The sequence below is a fragment of the Nuphar pumila genome, chromosome 6, assembly GCF_984573655.1.
Source record: "Nuphar pumila chromosome 6, dmNupPumi1.hap1.1, whole genome shotgun sequence".
Lineage (NCBI taxonomy): Eukaryota > Viridiplantae > Streptophyta > Magnoliopsida > Nymphaeales > Nymphaeaceae > Nuphar > Nuphar pumila.
Window position 1 is genome coordinate 81598903 of NC_143254.1, and position 21182 is coordinate 81620084.

Below are 21182 nucleotides of genomic sequence, written 5' to 3' on the forward strand. Positions count from 1 at the left end.
CATATAGGGATGCAAGTAGGTCAAGTAGACGCAACCAGTCACAACTGTACATGGTTAGCCCATACTTGATTGGAACCAAATAGTTGAGCCTAGTGACAAATCAACAATCAGTGAAGGCTAGGCTTCAGCACAATACTTTAGAAATATATTTTGGTTAACACAATTAGCCCTAGCTACAGACACCAACATGCACTCAAGCCAAGCCCCCCCCCCCCCCCCTCCCCCCGTGTGTGTGTGTGTGTGTGTCTTGTACATAGCAGTAAGCATGTTTGCACAAACATCAGCCTACAATAACAAATTTGGAAAGGATGATTGAGATGAATAAAGTACAATTGTCCTCTTTCTCTTTTATTTTTTATTTTACATTATCTACTCTCATGAATGTTGATTTCTAGTGGCCCTGCCAAAATAAAGAATGCAACGATCTATGCACTTCTCAAAGGACCATTGCTCCCCCCCCTCCCTTGATTTGCCAAGAAGTTGAGAACCATGCCAAATAAAGGCAAAACTATGTTGTAGGGACCCACTAGCTCAGATTTGTTGACTTTATATATTGCCACCAAATCTAGCAAATGAATTGTAATTATTCCAAGGTTGCTAAACTAGGAAGCGGAAGCGAGAAGTGAAGCATTTTAAAATTCATAAGAAGCGGGAAGCGAAGTATCAATTTAAAAGCAAAATATTAAAAAAAACGAAGCAATACGATAATTGAATAAGAATCGAACAAGAAACAAATAAAAACTAAAATAAAATTGATCATTCTTATATTTCATGATTTTTTAGTAAAAGAGTTAAATTTTTGTTAAAATCTAACAAAGATGGTTACTAATTTAAAGAAAGTACATGAAAAGTGAGTGAAAGTGTGAGAGAAAATACATGAAAAACATGAAAAAAAATGTGAGAAAAGCATATAGGAAGCATAGACCAGAAGCATAGAAGAAGCGTGGGGGAATCGAGATTCCCATGAAGTTTCGGAAGGGAGCTTCCCACCAACCTAAGAAGCTTCCGGTAACTGATCTATTCCATTTGTATAAGTTTTCCTAACAAAAACAAAAAGGAAGAGAGAGAAAGAGAGAGATTAAAAACTTGAAATTGAATAAACAGCATTTTCTTGAGAAATTGAATTTTTTTTCCAGATGATCAAGTTAGAGGTTGACCTCAATGGATTCAAACCTCAGGCCCAATTAAGATAGTGCCACTCTAACCATCCAACTATCTTACTCCTGTTATTTATTATTATTATTTGTGCAAATCTGAATGGAGCACACAGGAACCGAGGCAGAGAGAGAGAGAAAGAGAGAGAGAGAGAGAGAGAGAGAGAGAGAGAGAGGGAAAGTCGATAATCACTTTTAGGGCTAATCACCTCTAGTTTAAATAGAGGAGATTAGTCTAAGAATAAAATTACACATGGGTCCCTCATTATATATAAAATACCAAAACACTACTTAAGAATAAAAAGTACTTCAGACGACTAATCTTAACACTCCCCTTCAAGCTGGAGCATAGATATCAATCATGCTCAGCTTGCTGCAACATTTTGAGAAACTCGGCCTAGCCAGAAGCTTTGTAAAAATATCTGCAACTTGGTCCTCCGAGTTTAGATGCTTGGTAGAGATATGACCCGCTTGAACCATATCTCTTATGTAATGACAATCAACTTCAATGTGTTTTGTTCTCTCATGAAATACAGGATTATTCGCTATATATGTAGCTGCCTTGTTGTCACACATCATTACCATAGGCGATGAAACCTTCACTTGAAGATCAATTCAGCTGCTGTTTGGGCCATAGCCCTATATTCTGATTCGGCACTTGACCTAGCAACCATTGTTTTCTTCTTACTTCTCCATGAAATTAAGTTACCTCTCACAAACACATAGAATCCTGTGGTAGATTTTTTATCCTCTATAGATCCAGCATAATCAGCATCAGAGTAAGCAACTATCTCCAGGGTCCCCCCTTTCCTGAGAAATAGTCCTTTTTCGGGAGAGGATTTTAAATACCTGAGTATCATTATTGCAGCATTCCAGTGTACCTCAGTCGGTTTGCCCATGAATTGGCTAACCTTACTTACTGTTAAAGCAATATCAGGTCTAGTCACTGTCACATATAGTAGTTTTCCTACCAGTGAGTGATAGCTTCTGCTATCAACAGGTTTTGACCCCTCTTTCGATAACAGAACTTTGTGATCCATGGGAATATTTGTTAGTTTAGCTCCTAATATTCTTGTCTCTTTTAATAAATCAAGAGCATACTTCCGTTGAGACAAAACCATACCTTCACTGTTCCTGACAACTTTTATGCCCAGAAAGTATCTAAGTGGACCAAGATCTTTTTGTAACAAAATGTTTTTGAAGATGAGCCTTTGTAGCTGCAATATCTTTCATATCATCTCCTGTAAGAATGATGCCATCCACATATACCACCATAACAACTAGACCTGAGCTAGTTTTCTTAATAAATAATGTGTGGTCCGATGCTGACCTGTTAAAGCCAAATTTTGACATTACTTCAAACAACTTTTGAAACCATGCACGAGGACTTTGCTTAAGACCATATATCGCCTTTCTTAATCTGCACACCTTTTGACACTCCCCCTCAACCTCGAACCCAGGAGGTTGTTGCATGTAAATTATCTCAGAAAAATCCCCATATAGGAAAGCATTTTTTACATCTAATTGACACAAGCTCCATCCATGGTGAACAGCGACGGAGAGAACAAGACGGATGGTACCCATCCGTGCAATGGGAGAAAATGTTTCAAAGAAATCAACACCATATGTCTGAGTATAACCTTTTGCTACTAATCTAGCCTTGTATCTCTCAATCGAACCATTTAAGTTGTATTTGATGGTATATGTCCATTTACATCCAACAATGTCTGCATCCAATGGAGGATCGACCAGGTCCCATTGAGACAATAGGGAATCCATTTCATCTTGCATTGCCTGCTTCCACCTGCTGTCGAGCACTGCCTGTTGATAGCTTAGAGGAATAGTTTCAACAGATAAGGCTGAAATAAAAGCTTTCATCTGGTTTCCAATTCTGGCATCGGACACAAACTGAGACGTAGGATATAAGGTATATTGTCGTGTCCCTTTTCGTAAGGCGATTGGTTTGTTATCGTCAACATGAAGGTCACAGTTATCAGGAGTACTTACCTCAGGAGAAAAAGAAGGTGAAGGCACGGGAGAAGATGAAGCTCTACGCACATATACCAATGGAGGATTATGAAACCATGAGAAAAGTGGAGTTGGGCTCGGTAATTGTGGTACAGATTCCAAAGGAAAAGGAGGGACAGGAAGAAGAAAGGAGTGATCTTGATCCACTTGCATCTGAGCACCAGTACTAGAATAATATGGAATGGACTCCAAGAAAGATACACCCGCACTGACATACTCCCGACGGGAATTCGGTTCATAGCATCGATACCCCTTTTGATTTTTGGGACACCTGATAAACATACATTTAGTTGCTTGAGCTGCTAATTTATCACGGTCAGGACCAAGTCTATGCACAAAGCAAACACATCCAAAAACCCTGGGTGAGAGAGAAAAAAGCGGAGCATTAGGATACAAGATGTGCAAAGGAATTTTATCTTCCACGGATGATGATGGCATGCGATTGATCAGATAACAGGCTGTGATAACTGCATCACCCCAATATGACGCAGGAACATTGGATTGAATCATAAGGGTACAAGCAACATCAAGGAGGTGCATGTGTTTTCGTTCAGCTACCCCATTTTGCTGAGAAGTATAGGCACAAGAGGTTTGAGGCTGAATGCCATGGTCTTGATAAAATTGCACCAAGGCTTTGGTTTTAAACTCAAGAGCATTATCAGTGCAAATAATCTTGACAGCAGATTCAAATTGAGTTTTTATTTCAATAACTAGAGATTCGATAATACTAAAAACTTCAGACCTTTCTTTTATTAAGAATACCCAAGACAACTTAGAAAAATCATAAACAATAACAAGATAATATCGACACTGAGTCCTGGTAAGAATTTTACTAGGACCCCATACATCAGCATGAAGAAGTTCAAAGACCTTATGACTGAACTGACTCTGACTAGAAGGAAACGAACTCCGATGATGCTTTCCCAACTGACATGCTTCACACTGAAATGATGTAGTAGATGGAATTTGAGGAATGACACGACGGAGCTTTGACAATGAAGGATGACCAAGACGACGATGCCACTGAACAGGACTCGAGGAACAATCGACTGCAGCATGAATGTTTCCCACTGGATGATGTAGGTAGTAGACTCAATTTTCTTCATAGCCTCCACCAATCTTCTTCCCCGTCAGCAAATCCTGAAAATGACAACCCACAAGATCAAATGTCACTCTACAATTTAGCTCTTTTATAAGACAACTCACGGAGAGTAAACTTCGAGGAAATGAAGGAGCATGGACATTTTTCAATTGCAAGGAAGAAAATATAGAAACATTCCCCTGACCAACAACCGGAGAGGAACTCCCATCTGCTAATGAGACTCCCCGATGTGCAGTAGTATCCTTTAGATCTGAAAAAAAAATGAGAGATGCCGCATAGATGTCTGGATGCACCAGAATCAATAATCCACTTACTATCATTGAGATGAAGATGATCCCCTGTTGAATAGGCCACACCAGCTACAGGAGAAGAGGAACTTGAAGGGCGATGAGCTATCAGTTCATCATATTTTGCACGACTCAGGGTAATACAATCACTAAGCGAATAAGTCTCATTTTCATTTGCTGCTTCTAGTTTTGTGACATTAGCTTTTGTAACATTGGGCTTCGATGCCGAAAGAGCAGGCCGTCCATGTTTATCCCAGCAACAATCTTTTAAATGTCTGGATTTTCCGCAAAAAGTACATTGAAGTTTACCTCTACCTCCCATGCCTCTTCCACGACCTCGTCCTCTAATATTCAGAGTATTTCCACGTCCATAACCAGATGAAACAGCTAGAACAGATGTCTGGGATATAGGATGAGATTGTGGAAGAGAAATGGCTAGTCTACTCAAGCGATTGTATGCAGCAGCAAGAGTAGGCACATCAGATCCAGTCAACATTTGGACTTTAGCAACAGAGAATTCTGAAGATAAGCCTGTGAGGAACCGAGCAACCATAGTTTGTTCTTGATGATCCTTTTGCTTTGAACAACAAAGAGGTCTATGAGCATTGTCTTTCAAAAGTTGTTTTAACGGATGCATAGTACTGGGCCAAGGTTTGATCTCCCTGCTGCAAATTATGTATCTCTTATTCGACTTGTAAGATACGGCTTGCATTAGTCTCTTGAAAATACATATCTCGAAGGTTGTCCCACATCTGTTTAGCTGTATTATAATAAATTAGACCATCTACAATGTGAGCTTCAACATTATTCATGATCCATGACATAACTATGTCATTATCTTCATCCCAAGTAATATATTTTCCCACTTTATCATTCGGCTCAGTTTCCAACAGAATATGTTTTCTACGATGTCCAAAAACCGACATCATAAATGTTCTTGACAACCTGGCATAATTTACTTCATTTAATTTCACGGAAGAGCCGTAAGAGAAGGGATTTGCAAATGCTTTATATTCTCCAATAGCCTCATTCTTAGAATCGAATTTCTGAGTTTCACCCATAATAAAAGAATTGCTAACTCAGGAGATATTGCTGATTACTCTGCTGCAATACACGACCAAAAAAAATTTATCACAGGTTCACAGAAAAAATTAATCGATCAGATTTCCTCTCCAACCTATTTAGAGTCCAAATCTGGATACTACACGACCACAAAATCTGCTCAAACACACTGCAGAAACCACGACACCACCAGAGACGGTGATGAACCACGACACCTGATCTGAAATCAGATCTGAACGACCCTTTATAAATCCAAAAGGAACTTAAAGAAAATTAATTCTCCACGACACCTATGTCATAAAAAAAACTTTTAATCGATGATTTTGTTCTGAGCACATCTCAGACAACATACTCCTCATGATACAGGTTTCACGGGAGCACCAAATCATTAGAAACAAACTACTTCTGCAGAATCGTGAAAATCCAGATCCACAAATGAACAAAATAAATTTTATTCAACCCACTCAGATTCGATGAAAAAGAAATCACGGCCTTTTCACGTCACCCATATTTGTTGTTGCTTGATCCAGATGAGAAAAAAAATGAGGCCTTTAGATCTGATTACAGATATGTGTCATGACAAATGTCAGACATAGATCTGTTATCAGATCCGCATACTCATAAAAAAAATATTCACGCACCTTTTTCTTTTCTTTTTCACTCGAGCTTTTGTGCAGACCGAAGAAGTGCTCACACTCCCCAAAACTTATTGCTCTGATACCATATGCAAATCTGAATGGAGCACACAGGAACCGAGGCAGAGAGAGAGAGTGAAAGTCGATAATCACTTTTAGGGCTAATCTCCTCTAGTTTAAATAGAGGAGATTAGTCTAAGAATAAAATTACACATGGGTCCCTCATTATATATAAAATACCAAAACACTACTTAAGAATAAAAAGGACTTCAGACGACTAATCTTAACATTATCATCATTATTATTGTTGATGTTGTTGTCGCTTAAAGAATCTCCAAGATTTCCCAAGTAAAAAACACTTACTCAGGGTCCGTTTGTTTTGGTCACAGCTGTGATTGTGATTCTCAACTGCAACTCTTCAACCTGCGATTCCATGTCACAGATTCACACGAGTGACAAACTTTCACAGGTTAAAGGTGCATAGAATCGCAGCTGTAATTCCTAAGCCTGTGATTCAATTTTCACATGTTTGTGTTTCTCTATGAAAGTTGTATGGTTGTGATTTATAATCACAAGAACTTGAGAATTTCACAAGGTATTGCAAACATGTCCTTAAATTCTCCCAAAAATTCCTTGATGACATTATCAAGAGACTGATATTGGTGAATGTGATCGTGTGGGTGTGTTTATTGAATGAATTACATAATCTGCTTGGGTGCTTGATGATTTTCAAGCAGAGGTAAATTACAAATTCATTAACCAGGGCCATTAGCTGAAAAATCTAATAATTAGATGAGGCATCCTTTCATTCATGGCCAAATTCAAATTTTGATATCCTGAGATGAACTTGGTATACCTAACTTGCACAGATTCCAATTAGAGAAATGATTACACAAGGGCTACATGTGATACAATAACATAGAGCACTACTTTTGCATTTAAACAAAGTTCAAGATAATATAGCATGACACCAATATTTCTCAATGTGAAATGGCACCTTCAGATATATCAATATCTTCATTTTTAGTTGACATCAAAAAGTATCCACCTGGACGCAATATTCTGTTCATCTCAAGGAGTAGCTTCCCACCTATATAAAGGCAAAACAGGATAATAGAATCACAACAACAGAGAAATAATCTAACCAAACTTAGATTAAACATAACCACCACCATAAAACAACATAAATAAGACACGAACCATTTGAATGCCAATGCACACCGCAGCTACCACAATGTACAGCATCAAAAACACCACTAGGGAATGGAAGCCTTTGGGTTGCTAAGGCAGCAATCACAGCGGGGATACCACGTTCCAGTGCAACTTGGGCTAGATCTGCTAAGTCATCATTCAGCCCTAAGGACAATGTGAGAACATCCTTCTCAAATAGGGAAACTCCAAAACTAGCATCCATACATCCAATATCCAATATCAGACGGATGTTTTTCCCCCACTCAATGTCTGGTACCATCTACAACATGAATCCAACAAAGAATTAATATGACTTTATCCATTCTTCATTCACAAAACATTATCTATTTTGTTCATAATGTCCATGATAAAGCTAAAAGGAAAACAGAACAAATAATCGATAATGTAAGAAGCATAAAATATAAGTGAGGAACTCCAATACAACTATTACAAGAATTCACAAATTGGGGAAAATAAAGAGTAGCATGAACCTAGCACCATCCTTTTAGGTGTGCCACTCTGTATTCCATAGTACAATGTGAGCCAGTTGAAGCATCCAAAAATGTCAGAGCTATATGGCTGCTCAGATGATACATTGGAAACGAGTTCAGAGTCGGACTAGGATTCTCTCATTCCCCCCTGGCTGATGGAAACTGTTGGACCATTGGCTGCCTAGCGAAAGTAAGCCGGGCAGGATCTGAAAGAATAAGAGACCTAAAAAGCCAAAATCTCTTACATTCATTTTTGTTGGGGATCCAAGAAAACCTGCATCTCTTCTTCTCTTTAACATTCTTTCTTAATATTGTGATGTGGCAGTTTGACTTGAGTTTGACAAAATAAGGCAAACAATAAAATCTGTATAAGAAGAAAGACCTAAGATGCATACTCTCATCCTTTGGGAAGCCTACATCATTCATTGTCGATTCTGAGTTTCTGACTGATGAAAGAGGGCAACAATGCTTCTCTTGCAAGTGTAGATGGAGATGAGTGCACCATGGCACCCCTATATGGATCGCACATCCTTATTTGGATGACAATGGGGGCTTTGAGTCATTTAAACCTAGCCCTATGGGCTTGGAGGTGACTCAAGCCACATATATAAGTAATAAAGTTCTGGTCTGGTTTCAAGTTGTACCAAAGTGATGCAGTCTGATTTTTGTAAGGAATGCACAAGAGAGGAAATGTAATCCATTCTTTCAGAATATAGGCACTTAAATTCCTGAATGCTTATAATTTGAACACAAATAGGAGTAGAATTAAAACCACCAACAAAAAAACCCACGAGGGGTGTAACATGGCAAATTATTGAAAAACTAGCAACATACAAAAATACCTTTGTAGAAGAACAAATGAACAGAAGTTGCATAACCCTCACAGTCACATTGTGATCAGAGTTTACTTAGCAGGAACAGAAACAAGTTAAGAGATTTTATAAAGAAGTCAAGTCATGCCAAGCATGATGACAATGGGCATGGTATCTGTGGTAGCTGGATACTCGGTAAGTTGGTGGTGGAGGTGTGGCACCAAGGTTGTGGGAAATGGTGGAGATTGTTAAGTCATGGACATGGCAATGGTGCTGGTGCAAGCTAGTGATAACAGGAGCCCTCCAAGGGGTTGACACCATGGCAATGTGGATGCATCAGTTGTCTGATCATCTTTCACTGACTAATAGGAGACAATGAGGTAGTTATTGTGGTGTATGGTGGCAAACATGATGAAATGTCACAGCAGCAGCAGTGACAGATTTGGGGGCATATGATAACTGGCGGTGATGACAGGTTGACAGCATTGAATTGATGGGTCAATGACATGAGCATAGTGTGAAGAACCTCACAAATAATCAAGTTTATAAAAAACTTGACAAGAACATTCATTCATCAAATGCGCTAAGGCAAGAATAACACAAAGTGCTCTAAGGCACAAATATCAAAAAGTGCACTAAGGCACAAAAATGCTGAATATTATTGAGAAACTCACTTGAAAAGATTAAAATACAATGGGGACAACAGTCCCTTATTTATAGATTACAAAGGGGAGTAATAGCCGTTGGGCTAGCCCAACAGCTCTAATTAGAGCTGTTGGGAACAGCCCAACGTCTGGTCAACTAGTCAACATTTGACTATTGCCTCTATGATTCAAAAAAGAGAAAAAAACAAAATAGGAAAAATAAAAAATACATATTACAAAAAATATATCACATACGTATATACTTTAAATACATTTTTATATATATATACATACTCTTGTATTACAAAGAACATAATATACATATATATATGTGTGTGTGTGTGATTTTCTAACAGTCTCCCTCAAACTTATGGTGTAATCACCGAAAGTTTAAAAAGTTGAATCTTGGTGAGCAGAGTGCCTTGTGAAGAAATCAGTAAGTTGATATTCTGATGTCACATAGGGAAGATTAATAATCTTCTTTAAGTATTCTTCACAAACGAAGTGGCAGTCCATCTATATATGCTTAGTTCTTGAAATGAAAAGGGGATCTTCGAAACACGAGCTTAGATTCACAAGGGCAAGTGTCAAGAATGACACTAAAGCATAACCCTTAAAAAAGGTATAACTGAAAACAAAATAAAAATAAAAATGTATTCTTTATTGATATGAAAAACCAATTGCTTAAGAAGCATTGGGGTGAAATACAAGAGGGGTTGCACCCCTTTATATACACAGCTGAAAGAGGACTCAATAGAGTTGTTGGACACAGTCAGCTCTTTGTCAAGTCTTGAACTGTGTCAGTCCAACAGCTCTATTGCTAGTCAAGTTTGGGCAAGACTTGACTAGCAACAGTCATTCTAATTCAAACTGAACTAGATGACATAAAGACAAAAAATAAAAATAAAGAAAAAAATTTACAGAAAAGAAAGAAATGAAAAATATATTTATATATATATATATAATATAATATTATTATATATATATGTACAGTTTTACATTTTAACACTCCCCCTCAAACTTACGGTACAATGAGCGAAAGTTTGTCTAAGAGAAAGTGAAATCGAGGAGCAACGAGAGGCTTTGTAAAGAAGTCTGCTAACTGATATTCTGAAGTGACATATGGCAGATCAATTATCCCGTGTAGATATTCATCGCTGACGTAGTGACAATCCATTTCGATGTGTTTGGTGCGTTCATAGAATGTTCTGTTACTGGCAATGTAGATCGCACTTTTGTTGTCACAACACATTTGTGAAGCCTTTGTTGCTTCAGCTCCCATGTCAGCAAGCAGTCGTCGAAGCTAAACTATTTTCATGGTCGTGGTTGTCATGGCTCTGTATTCAGCTTCGGTGGATGAGAGAAATACCTTCTGTTGCTTTTTACACCTCCACGAGATCAATGATTCCCCTAAAAAGACACAAAAGCTAGTGGTTGAGTGTCTGTTATTGGGATCACTTCCTCAATCAGCATCAGTATATACAATTAAATCAAGAGAAGAGGAGGAAGATAAGAAAAGTCATCGTGAAAGAAAGAACTTGATGTATCTGATAATACGCATTACTGCTCCCATATGAACAGAAGTAGGAGCATGTTGAAATTAACTTGTTGTGTGAACAGCATGTGTTATATTTGGTCTGGTAATGGATAGATAGGAAAGTGCCCTGACAAGCTGTCTGTAAGGAGTAGGGTCTGCAAGAAGTTCTTCATCATCAATCTTCATTTTAACATTAACAACTTCTGGAGTGTCAACTTTCTTATCATCAGTAATACCAGACCTGAAAACAATATCAAAAACAAATTTAGTCTGAGATAATAAATATCCTCTAGAAGAATAAGCAACTTCAATGCCTAAAAAACATCTCAACAAGCCCAAATCAGTCATTTCAAAATGAGATTTAAGAAGTGTTTTTTATTGTTTCAACTCCCTGTTTATCACTTCCAGTGATGATCATATCATCCACATAGAGAAGAAGCACAATGATCCCTGCATCAGAATTCTTAATAAACAAAGCAGTGTCAGTTAAACAGAATTGAAAATCAATACCAATCATAACACGACTAAACCTATCATACCAAGCTTTTAGTGCTTGTTTAAGTCCATAAAGAGTTTTTTCTAAGCAAAGGACTTTACCCTTAGGAATACTTAGACCAAGAGGGGGTTCCATGTATACTTCTTCAACTAGCTTTCCATTTAAAAAAGCATTTTTGACATCCATTTGAAAAATAAACCATTTTTTGATAAAAGTTAAGGCAATTAAGGTTCGGACATTTGTCATACGAACCACCAGAGCAAAGGTTTCTTCATAATCAATCCCATATTCTTGGGCATAACCTTTGGCTACTAAACGGGCTTTATATCTTTCAAGAGTATCATCACTCTTGGTTTTAATTTTATAAACCCATTGGCATCCTATAGTTTTCTTCCCTAGAGGAAGATAGTAGAAGCCTTTTCAAGTGCATCTAATTCATCTTTCATGGCTTCTATCCATTTGATATCATTTTTTGCTTGAAAATATGTAGATGGTTCTTCATATGAGTGAATTAATGGAATAATTGCCCTATATGTGGGTGAGAAAGACTCGTATGATATAAACTTTCCTGGAGGCCTCGAGACTCGAGATGATTGTCTAGTTGGAATGTTAGAATATTTTTCAAGTGCACATGGAGGATTAGACTCTTGTCGCCTGGAATATTGAATACTAGTATCTCTATGAACTTCTTCATTTTCAACATTAAGATCAATAATTCTTTGATCATCATCAAAGTTACAGTCAAGGTCATATTCATCAGATGCTGATGTTAGATCTAGCAAAAAGGAGTACTCAGTGACGTCTTTTAATTTTCTAAAATCAAAGAAGCTCTCCTTTTCAAGAAAAGAAACATTTCTAGACACATATAGTCTATTATTTTTGAAGTCAAAACATCTATAACCTTTCTGTTTTTCAGCATATCCTAAAAAGGCACAAAGAATCGCACGAGGGAAAAGTTTATCATTTTTGTCAGTAAATATGAAACATTTGCACCCAAATATTCTTAGTCTAGAGTAGTCTGGAGAAATGTTCATAAGTTTTTCAATGGGAGTGATATTTTGTAACGAAGAAGATGGCATCCTATTAATGAGATAGGTGACAGTTAAGGCAGCTTCTACTCAAAAGTCTTTCGGGACTTGATTTGCTATTAATAAAGTTCTAGTGGTTTCTATAATATGGCGATGTTTTCGTTCTGTCAGTCCATTTTGTTGAGGTGTATAAGGACAAGATCTTTGATGTGTAATGTCATGCAATTTAAAATAATTTTGAAAATCTATGGATAAAAACTCTCCCCCTGAATCTGTGCGAAAAATAATAATATCATTTTGAAACTTGTTTTTAACCATATTATGAAAAGTTTGAAAGTATGAAAATACTTCAGACTTATGTTTGAGAAAGTAAATCCACGTATGTCGGGAGAAATCATCGACAAAAATAACATAGTAAACAAATCCTCCTTTAGAAATTACTGGTACAGGACCCCAAACATTCGAGTGTATTAATTCAAGTGGTCTTGAAGAGAAAAAAGTTATGTTTTGAAATGGTAATCTTTTCATTTTGCCGAGAATACAATCTTTACAATTAAATGATTCAGAGTTACAAAATTTTCTTAGATTTGGAAAATGTTGGATTTTGGCTATATATGGGTGACCAAGTCTCTTATGCCACAGTTTCAACTCTATTTTTTGAATATTATAACAAAAAGCTTTCTTCGGCATTTTCAAAAAATCCATGTAATAGAGTCATCCTTCTCTATGGCCTTCCTCAATCAGCTTGCCTGACTGACGATCTTGTACCCAACAACCATGAGAAGAAAATGAAATATTACACCCATAATCAAAAATTTGAGATATACAGATAAAAGATTTAAATTTAATTTGGGAACATGTCTAATTTCTGGAATAGAAAAATTCTTTGTTTTATAAATTTTTTCAAAATTTCCTATTCCTTCAATTTCAAGAGAAGTCTCATCAGTCGTAAAGACCTTTGACACACTTGTTTTATTTTTAACACATTTGGATAGACTTTGATTATTTGAGGTCATATGAAAAGATGCACCAGAGTCAAGGAGCCAAGAAATTTTACCTGGATCAGGAAAAAATGAGGTTGTTGCATCGGTTGAAGCTTCAGATGAAAAAGAGGCACCTTTGATGAGAGGCTGAAGAATCTCCATTAGTTGGGCCAGGGAAACTAGTGGATCCTGATCTTTAGGCTCCGATCCAGTAATTGCAGCTCTTTTTTCTCTCAGCTCCTTAAGTTTGGGACATTGTGGTCTGTAGTGTCCCGGTTTATGACAGTGATGACAAATAACTTTCTTCTTATCATAGTCACCATTTTGTTGGTTAAAGTGAGGAAGCCTATATGATCGAACATGATTCCCTGGTCTAGACACGGCTAAAACGGAATCATCTTCAACTTTTGAAGAACCTTTCCGGAGACGATTTTCTTCCATTGTTAACTCTTCAATAGTTTCAACAATACAAGGAATTTGTCCCCGATGAAGTAGGGCCGATTTAGTGGTTTCAAATTCTAGCCTTAATCCAATGATAAACTGGTAAAAATGTTCAGCATCGAGTTGTTTCTGACGAAGCTCGATGTCTTTGGCACAATGCCACTTTGGTTCTAAAAGGGAAAGTTCTTCCCAAAGTTCGGACAACCCATTGTAATATTCACGAATAGTTTTGTCTCCTTGTGTCATCATTCAAACTTTTTCTTGGAGATTGCACACGTGTGCAATATCTTTAAGGGAATACATATTCTTAAGGTATTCCCATGCCTTATCGGCATGATCAAATTTGGCAAGACTTGAGCATTTTATAATGTCAACGCTATTAATAAGCCATGACATTATCTTCGCATGAGATATTCTCCATTCTTTCCATTTCTTCTCGTATGAGGCAATAGCCTTGATTTTCTCTTCTTCCGATAGAGGGACCTCTTTATCTCCTTCCTTTTTAGTAAGAGATAGTTTATGTTCCGAATCGGAACCATCCACAATCCCCCATAGGCCTTTTCCCCATATATGGTGTTTCATGATTGAAGCCCATGTTACATAGTTCGTATCGCTTAGTTTCATAGGCATGATAGTGACTTTATCATTGTCATCCATCGATTACGATGAGAGAAAGAATAGGGATAGAAGAGAAACAAGAAGAAAAATGAAAAAGAAAGAAGAAAAAAAACAATACAACAAGATATGAAATCTTCCCCAATGAAGTGATGAAACACTTCTCTTCAAGTGGCGAACACTTTTGCAAACGGGGCACGGAAATCGAGGTAGCTTTTCCTCAAGATTTAATATTTCTGCGACTCTGATACCATGAAATGAAATGGGGATCTTCGAAACACGAGCTTAGATACACAAGGGCAAGTGTCAAGAATGACACTAAAGCATAACCCTTAAAAAGGGTATAACTGGAAACAAAATAAAAAAAAAAATGTATTCTTTATTGATATGCAAAACCAATTGCTTAAGAAGCATTGGAATGAAATACACAGCTGAAAGAGGACTCAATAGAGTTGTTGGACTAAGTCCAACAGCTCTTTGGATTGTGTCAGTCCAACAGCTCTATTGCTAGTCAAGTCTGGACAGGACTTGACTAGCAACCGTCATTCTAGTTTAAACTGAACTAGGTGACATAAAGACAAAAAATAAAAATAAAGGAAAAAATTACAGAAAATAAAGAAATAAAAAATATATTTATATATATATAATAATATAATATTATATATATATGTACAGTTTTACATTTTAACAGTTCTTTCATCAAACGTATGATTTCGAGCAATGTATATAGAGCTTTTGTTGTCACAGCACAATCTTGTAGGATTCTGAAGATGAATTCTCATATCTGAAATTAGTTATTTGAAACTTTGAACCACATGATTTTCATGGTAGTAGTCGGCATTGCTCTATATTCAGCCTCCATAGATAATAGTGACATCTTTGTTGTTTCTTGCACTTCCATGAAATCAAGGATTCACCTAAAACATGCAAAAGCCAGTTGTTGAGGGCCTATTATTTGGATCCCCTCCCAAATATGCAATAAGATCTAACAAGGAAGAAGAAAATAGAAAAAAACCCTTATTTATTGTACCTCTGATGTATTTGATAATTCTCATGGCTGCACCCATATGAGCTGATGTTGGAGCATGTTGAAATTGACTGATTATATGTACAGCATGCGCTATGTCTGGTCTTATAATACTTAAATACATGAGAGATCCCACGAGTTGTCTGAAAGGAGTTGGATTGTCCAAAGGAACTCCATCATCAGCTCGCATCTTCATTCTGAAGATCTTTAGAGTGTCAACGACTTTGTCATCTGATAATCTTGACATGTCAATGATATCTAAAGCAAATTTTGTTTATAATAATATATACCCTCTGTTAGAATATGATACTTCTATACCAAGAAAGTATCTTAGGAACCCAAGATCAGTCATTTCAAAATAATTTTTCAAAAATTGTTTTACTTTCTTAATTCCTTCTTTGTCACTACCTGTAATCAACATGTCATCAACATATAAAAGTAAAATTATAATACCTGCAGAGGAGTTCTTGATAAATAAAGTTGTCAGTATAACATAGTTTAAAACCATATCTTGTAATAACACTGTTGAAAGTGTCAAACCAAGCTTTAGGTGCTTGTTTAAGACCATACAGTGCCTTTTTTAATTTAAGCACTTTACCTGAAGGAACTATCAATCCAGGTGGAACATCCATGTATACTTTCTCATTGAGATTCTCATTTAAAAAGGCATTTTTAACATCCATTTAAAATATATTCTAATTTTTAATAGCTGCAATAGCTACAAGAATTCGAACAGTGGTCATCCTGGCAACAGGAGCAAAGGTTTCTTCGTAATCTACCCTGTATTCTTGAGAATAACCTTTGGCAACTAACCTCGCTTTATGCCTTTCCAAGGATCCATCACTTTTTGTCTTGACTTTAAAAACCCATCTACAACCTATGGTTTTCTTTTCGATGGGTAGATTTAGAATTTTCCATGTGTTGGCTCCTTCAAGAGCGTCTAATTCTATATGCATAGCTTTTACCCATTCGGGTAAATTTTTTGCTTCATTGTAACATGAGGGTTCAAAATATGAATAAATAGCTATAAGACATACTCTATATTTAGGAGAAAATGAGTCATAAGAAACAAATCTATTTGGAATCCTTAAAGTTCGTTCAGATCTACGAATAGTGATTTGTTTAGATAGAATTTCTAATGCTTCATGGTTACCTTGATTTACACTTTCACTGGATATGATGATGTTTTCTTTTTACAACACCATTTTGTTGAGGTGTATATGGGCAAGAAACACTGCGATTAATCTCATTATCATACAAAAACTCAACGAATTCCTTTGAGCAGAACTTTCCACCCCCATCACATTGGAGACTAGCAATAGGAAGATAAAATTGATTCATAACAAAAGCATGGAACCAGCGAAAGATAGGAAGGACTTCAGATTTATGTTTCGTAAAATAACTCTATGAATAATGAGTAAAATCATCAACAAAGATAACATAATATTTGCTTTCAAAGAATGAATTCTTGGGTGCCGATGCCAAACATCAGAATGAATAATTTCAAATGGTCTTGAAGTGCCATTGTCAGATAAAGAAAAAGGTAATACATGACTCTTACACACTTGACAACTAGAATATAAAGAGCCTTCACTTATCTTTCCTAGACTTGAGCGTTGCAGTATCTTACTTTCACATGTCCTGATTTAGTATATTTAGTGAATTAGTGATGCAGGGCAGGACTCGATTGGGCCCATCGTGCCACTCGATCCACCACACAGGGCAGATGAAAGACCCCGTGAATATGACTCACCTGCAGGGACGGAACCGCGACGCAGGGAGGTACCCTTGCGCACATACGTCAGGCGTGGTGGAGCTCGCACGCCCCAGAACCAGCAGCAAAGAGAGACCGAACCGGATCGTGGGTCGGATCCAAATCTGGACCCACGACCCGGTCCAGTAGACAGTCTTTAAGAGGCCTGTCTAGGGTTGCGTGAAGATCATGGAATATTGAAAAGAACCCCAGCCGACTTCTCTTCTGCAGTTTTTTCCTATTCTTCATTTGATTGCTGTTTTCCTTTGTTTTTTTCCTTACTGTTATTGCAACTTCCCATTGTTTTATTGAATTTTCTGAATTAATAAAGAAGTTCAGCCACCGATTCACGGTGGGTCATTAGTTTACTCTCCTCCTCCAACGCAGCTGCATCAAAGTGGTATCAGAGCAGCGGGCGTTCCAACTTCATCAGCGGTATGGCTCTTGAGGAGGGAACCGATCCGGTACAAGGCGAAGCGCGTGAGGAGGCGAGCAGCGAAGACCCAATGCTGCGTGTCATGGAGGTGTTGACAAAAATACAAGAAAATGTGTTGCGCATCAGTCGGGACGTGGCAACCATATCCCGACGACTTGATGGGGTCGAAGGCCGAGTCGCTGCCCTTGAGTCGCCGGTAGATCCCACTGCGACCTCAAGGCAAAGACTGGAGGGTGCACTGAAGGTCGTAGCAGACGCGGCAGCAGTCCAGCCGACGTCCTGTCAACCCGACGGTGTTGCTGCCCCACAACCAGTATTTCCTCCTCCATTCCCAGGTTCGACAGCCACGGCGTCACACGCAGCAGGTACCCCCCATCTGAACCAAGAAATTAGGACAGGGCAATCCCACGTCCTTGGTGCAGTATTGCCCTGGCCTCGAGTCATGGGGGCTATGCCGCCGGCAGGGCTGAACCTGCAGGAACCCAGCGACACGCCGGGTCCTGCCGCAAATCTTGGTCCGAGTGCACCCCAGCCCAGGGCGCGGTTTCCTGTGGGTCTGCCGCAGGTGGGGTTGGGTCCGCAAGAACCCAGCAGCACGCAGGACCCCGCTGCGAGCCCCAGCGCAGCGACCCGACCCCAGAAAGAGTTGTTTCTCCCTCCTGGTCCCGCACGCAGAAACATTGCGATGACCAACCAGCGGGCGGAAACTGGTGGACCCGTGTGGATGGGTCTGAACCCGAGAGGGTCCGGGCCGGAACAGTTTTCAGCATGACCCAGGCCTGGATTTCGGGGACCGTCCTTTGGGTCCCTGGGAGCGGGTCCAGGATCCGAACCCCCTTACCCAGCCAACCCAAGTGGGTTTGGTTCGCGGTTCATCCCGAACCAAACCCAACCCATTAATTTCGAACCCCAAAACGAATCCAATACCGACCCAGACCCATATCGGACCCGGACGGAGCTCCAGTTTGGATTTGAGCCGGGTCAGAACCAGACCCATAATCTCTTGGATCGGGGATCGAGTTCAGACCAAGCCTATTATCCCCAAAACTCGAACCACGATCCCTCCCATCCATATCTGGGTCTGACGAGTAGTATAGGAGTGGGCCCGATTCACATTCCGTCGGGCGAATCAACCCATCCATATACCCCCCAAGGCCCATACCCATACCCATACCCATACCCAAACCCAAATCCAAACCAACCCGTTTACCCAAACCTCACCCAAAACCCAACCCAATATCCGGCCCAACATCATATTCCTAACCCACAACCATATTATACCAATTCTACCCGTCCGGAACCAGAACCTCAACTGAACCTTCCCCCGAACCTTGGACTTCCCGTCATTCCAGTACCACAATATCGGCCGCAGATGGTGCCCGCCCACGGGCAAACCCAACCGAGGCAATGTCAGCAGGAACCGGCGCGCCCTGATCGCCGACCCCCCATCAGGAGAGTTCGACAGCACCAGCATCCCGGCGAACAATACCACCATATGGGCAATGAAGCAGCTTGGGACGACGACATTTTCTGGAACGAGCATCCTGCAGGAATGGTGGAACCGCGACAACAGAGACCCCAGACCACTCTTCCACCTATGGCGTGAAATTGGATCTTCCGGAGTTTGCGGGGCGATTCGACGCGGAGCAGTTTTTCGACTGGTCTTATGTCGTGCAGTTCTTCTTCGATTATCACACAGTTGCTGAACATCGTCGTGTCTCGTTAGCCTCTACACGATTGAGGGGCCTAGCACAGACATGGTGGGTGGAGCTATAACGATCAAGGGAGCGGCAGGGATTAGAGCGCGTACAGTCATGAGAGGAAATGCAAAGACTGATGCAGTCAAAGTTCGTGCCTTCGGATCACGCCGAACGAGCCTACAAGGAATACCTGACCCTGCGCCAAGGTTCCCGAACTGTAGCGGAGTACACCGCGGAGTTCCATCGTCTTTCCCTGCGTGTGCAGATCGAGGAAACAGCTCGTCAGCAGGTCACGAGGTACATTTCGGGTCTCCGCCCTGCTATCTCTGATGATTTTAGTTGTGTCACAGTCGAAACATTAGATCAAGCCAGCAGTTATGCCATGAACATCGAGGACAAGCTGAAGCGGAGGCAGGAATATAGGACGACCCGTAATGAGCCCTCTAGCCGACCCAAACCGAGTTTCCCAACCAGGGGAGCAAGCTCCCCTAGTGATTCAAAACCTAGGACCGACCTTAGCAAACCTGACCAGTCAGGTCCAGCTTTCCACACCCGGTCCAAAACCAAACCTACTGAGTCGACCCTTCGTTGCTTTAGGTGTCAAGAGTTAGGACATGTCGCGTCCAAGTGTCCGACCGTGAGCAAGAACACCCACCTGGTTGAAGGGATTGTCGAGTCTGCAAGTGAGAGTGATAGTGAGGACAATTCATTAGTGGAGGTTGAGGATGAGCGGGGAGTTATAGAGTTCGACGGCAACGTCGAAAGTTTGTTGTCCATCCGTCATGTGTTGACCACACCCCGAGAATTGACCCCATCGAAATGGCTAAGGAATAACATTTTCAGGACCCGATGCAACTGTGAAGGTCACGCTTGTGATGTCATCATTGACACCGGAGCATGTGAGAACATAGTATCTGAGAGTGTGGTGTCTACCTTGAAACTCAACACCGAAAAGTTGTCCCAACCCTATAAGATGGCCTGGTTCAAGAAAGGAAATGAGGTTCCCATCACTCAGCGTTGCCTAGTCCGGTTTTCCATGGGGGATCACTACCACGATGAGGTGTGGTGTGATGTGGCCCCTATGCATGCGTGTCACATTCTTTTGGGACGTCCCTGGCAGTTTGATCGCCAGACCACTCACGATGGCCGCAAGAACACTTACTCTTTTATCTTTAACGGCCATAAGATCGTCCTTCTACCTATCCGGGAGACAGGTTTCCCCACAGTTGACAAACCCAAGCGAGTCCCCCGACTCGCAGGCCTCTCATACCGGCTTTTCCTGGACCACTGCCAGGAAGATGGCTATTGTTATGCCCTGGTGGCTAAGCCAGTGATGAGTTCGCATGTGTCCATTCCCGCGGATGTTGCCCCTCTTCTCGAGGAATTCCGCGACGTTATGCCTGATGACCTTCCTGATGGATTACCTTCGACAAGGGTGGTTCAGCATGCCATTGATTTTGTGCCCGGGTCGAGTCTACCCAATCTTCCCGCTTATCGCATGAACCCCTCCGAGCACACTGAGTTGTTAAGACAGGTTCAGGAATTACTGCAAAAGGGTTTCATTCGTGAGAGTGTTAGTCCTTGTGTCCTGCCTGCCTTACTCACTCCTAAGAAAGGTGGGTCCATGCGCATGTGTGTCGATAGTCGTGCGATCAATCGCATCACAGTCAAATACCGTTTTCCCATTCCTCGTTTAGATGATATGTTTGATATGTTATCTGGGGCCTCCATTTTCTCTAAAATTGATTTAAAAAGCGGAT

The 21182-nt window shown here is 39.9% G+C and overlaps 1 protein-coding gene across 1 annotated transcript in view; it reads right to left on the reverse strand.

Annotated features, from left to right (window-relative positions):
• Positions 1-21182, reverse strand: part of LOC149834952 (S-adenosyl-L-methionine-dependent methyltransferases superfamily protein) — a 66736-nt gene that overhangs the window by 39401 nt on the left and 6153 nt on the right. Inside the window, exons 2-3 of the mRNA XM_090010348.1 lie at positions 7469-7739; positions 7266-7358 (exon numbers count right to left, since the gene is read on the reverse strand). Coding sequence (XP_089866474.1) covers positions 7266-7358; positions 7469-7739 — 364 coding nt within the window. The remainder of the gene's footprint in view (positions 1-7265; positions 7359-7468; positions 7740-21182) is intronic.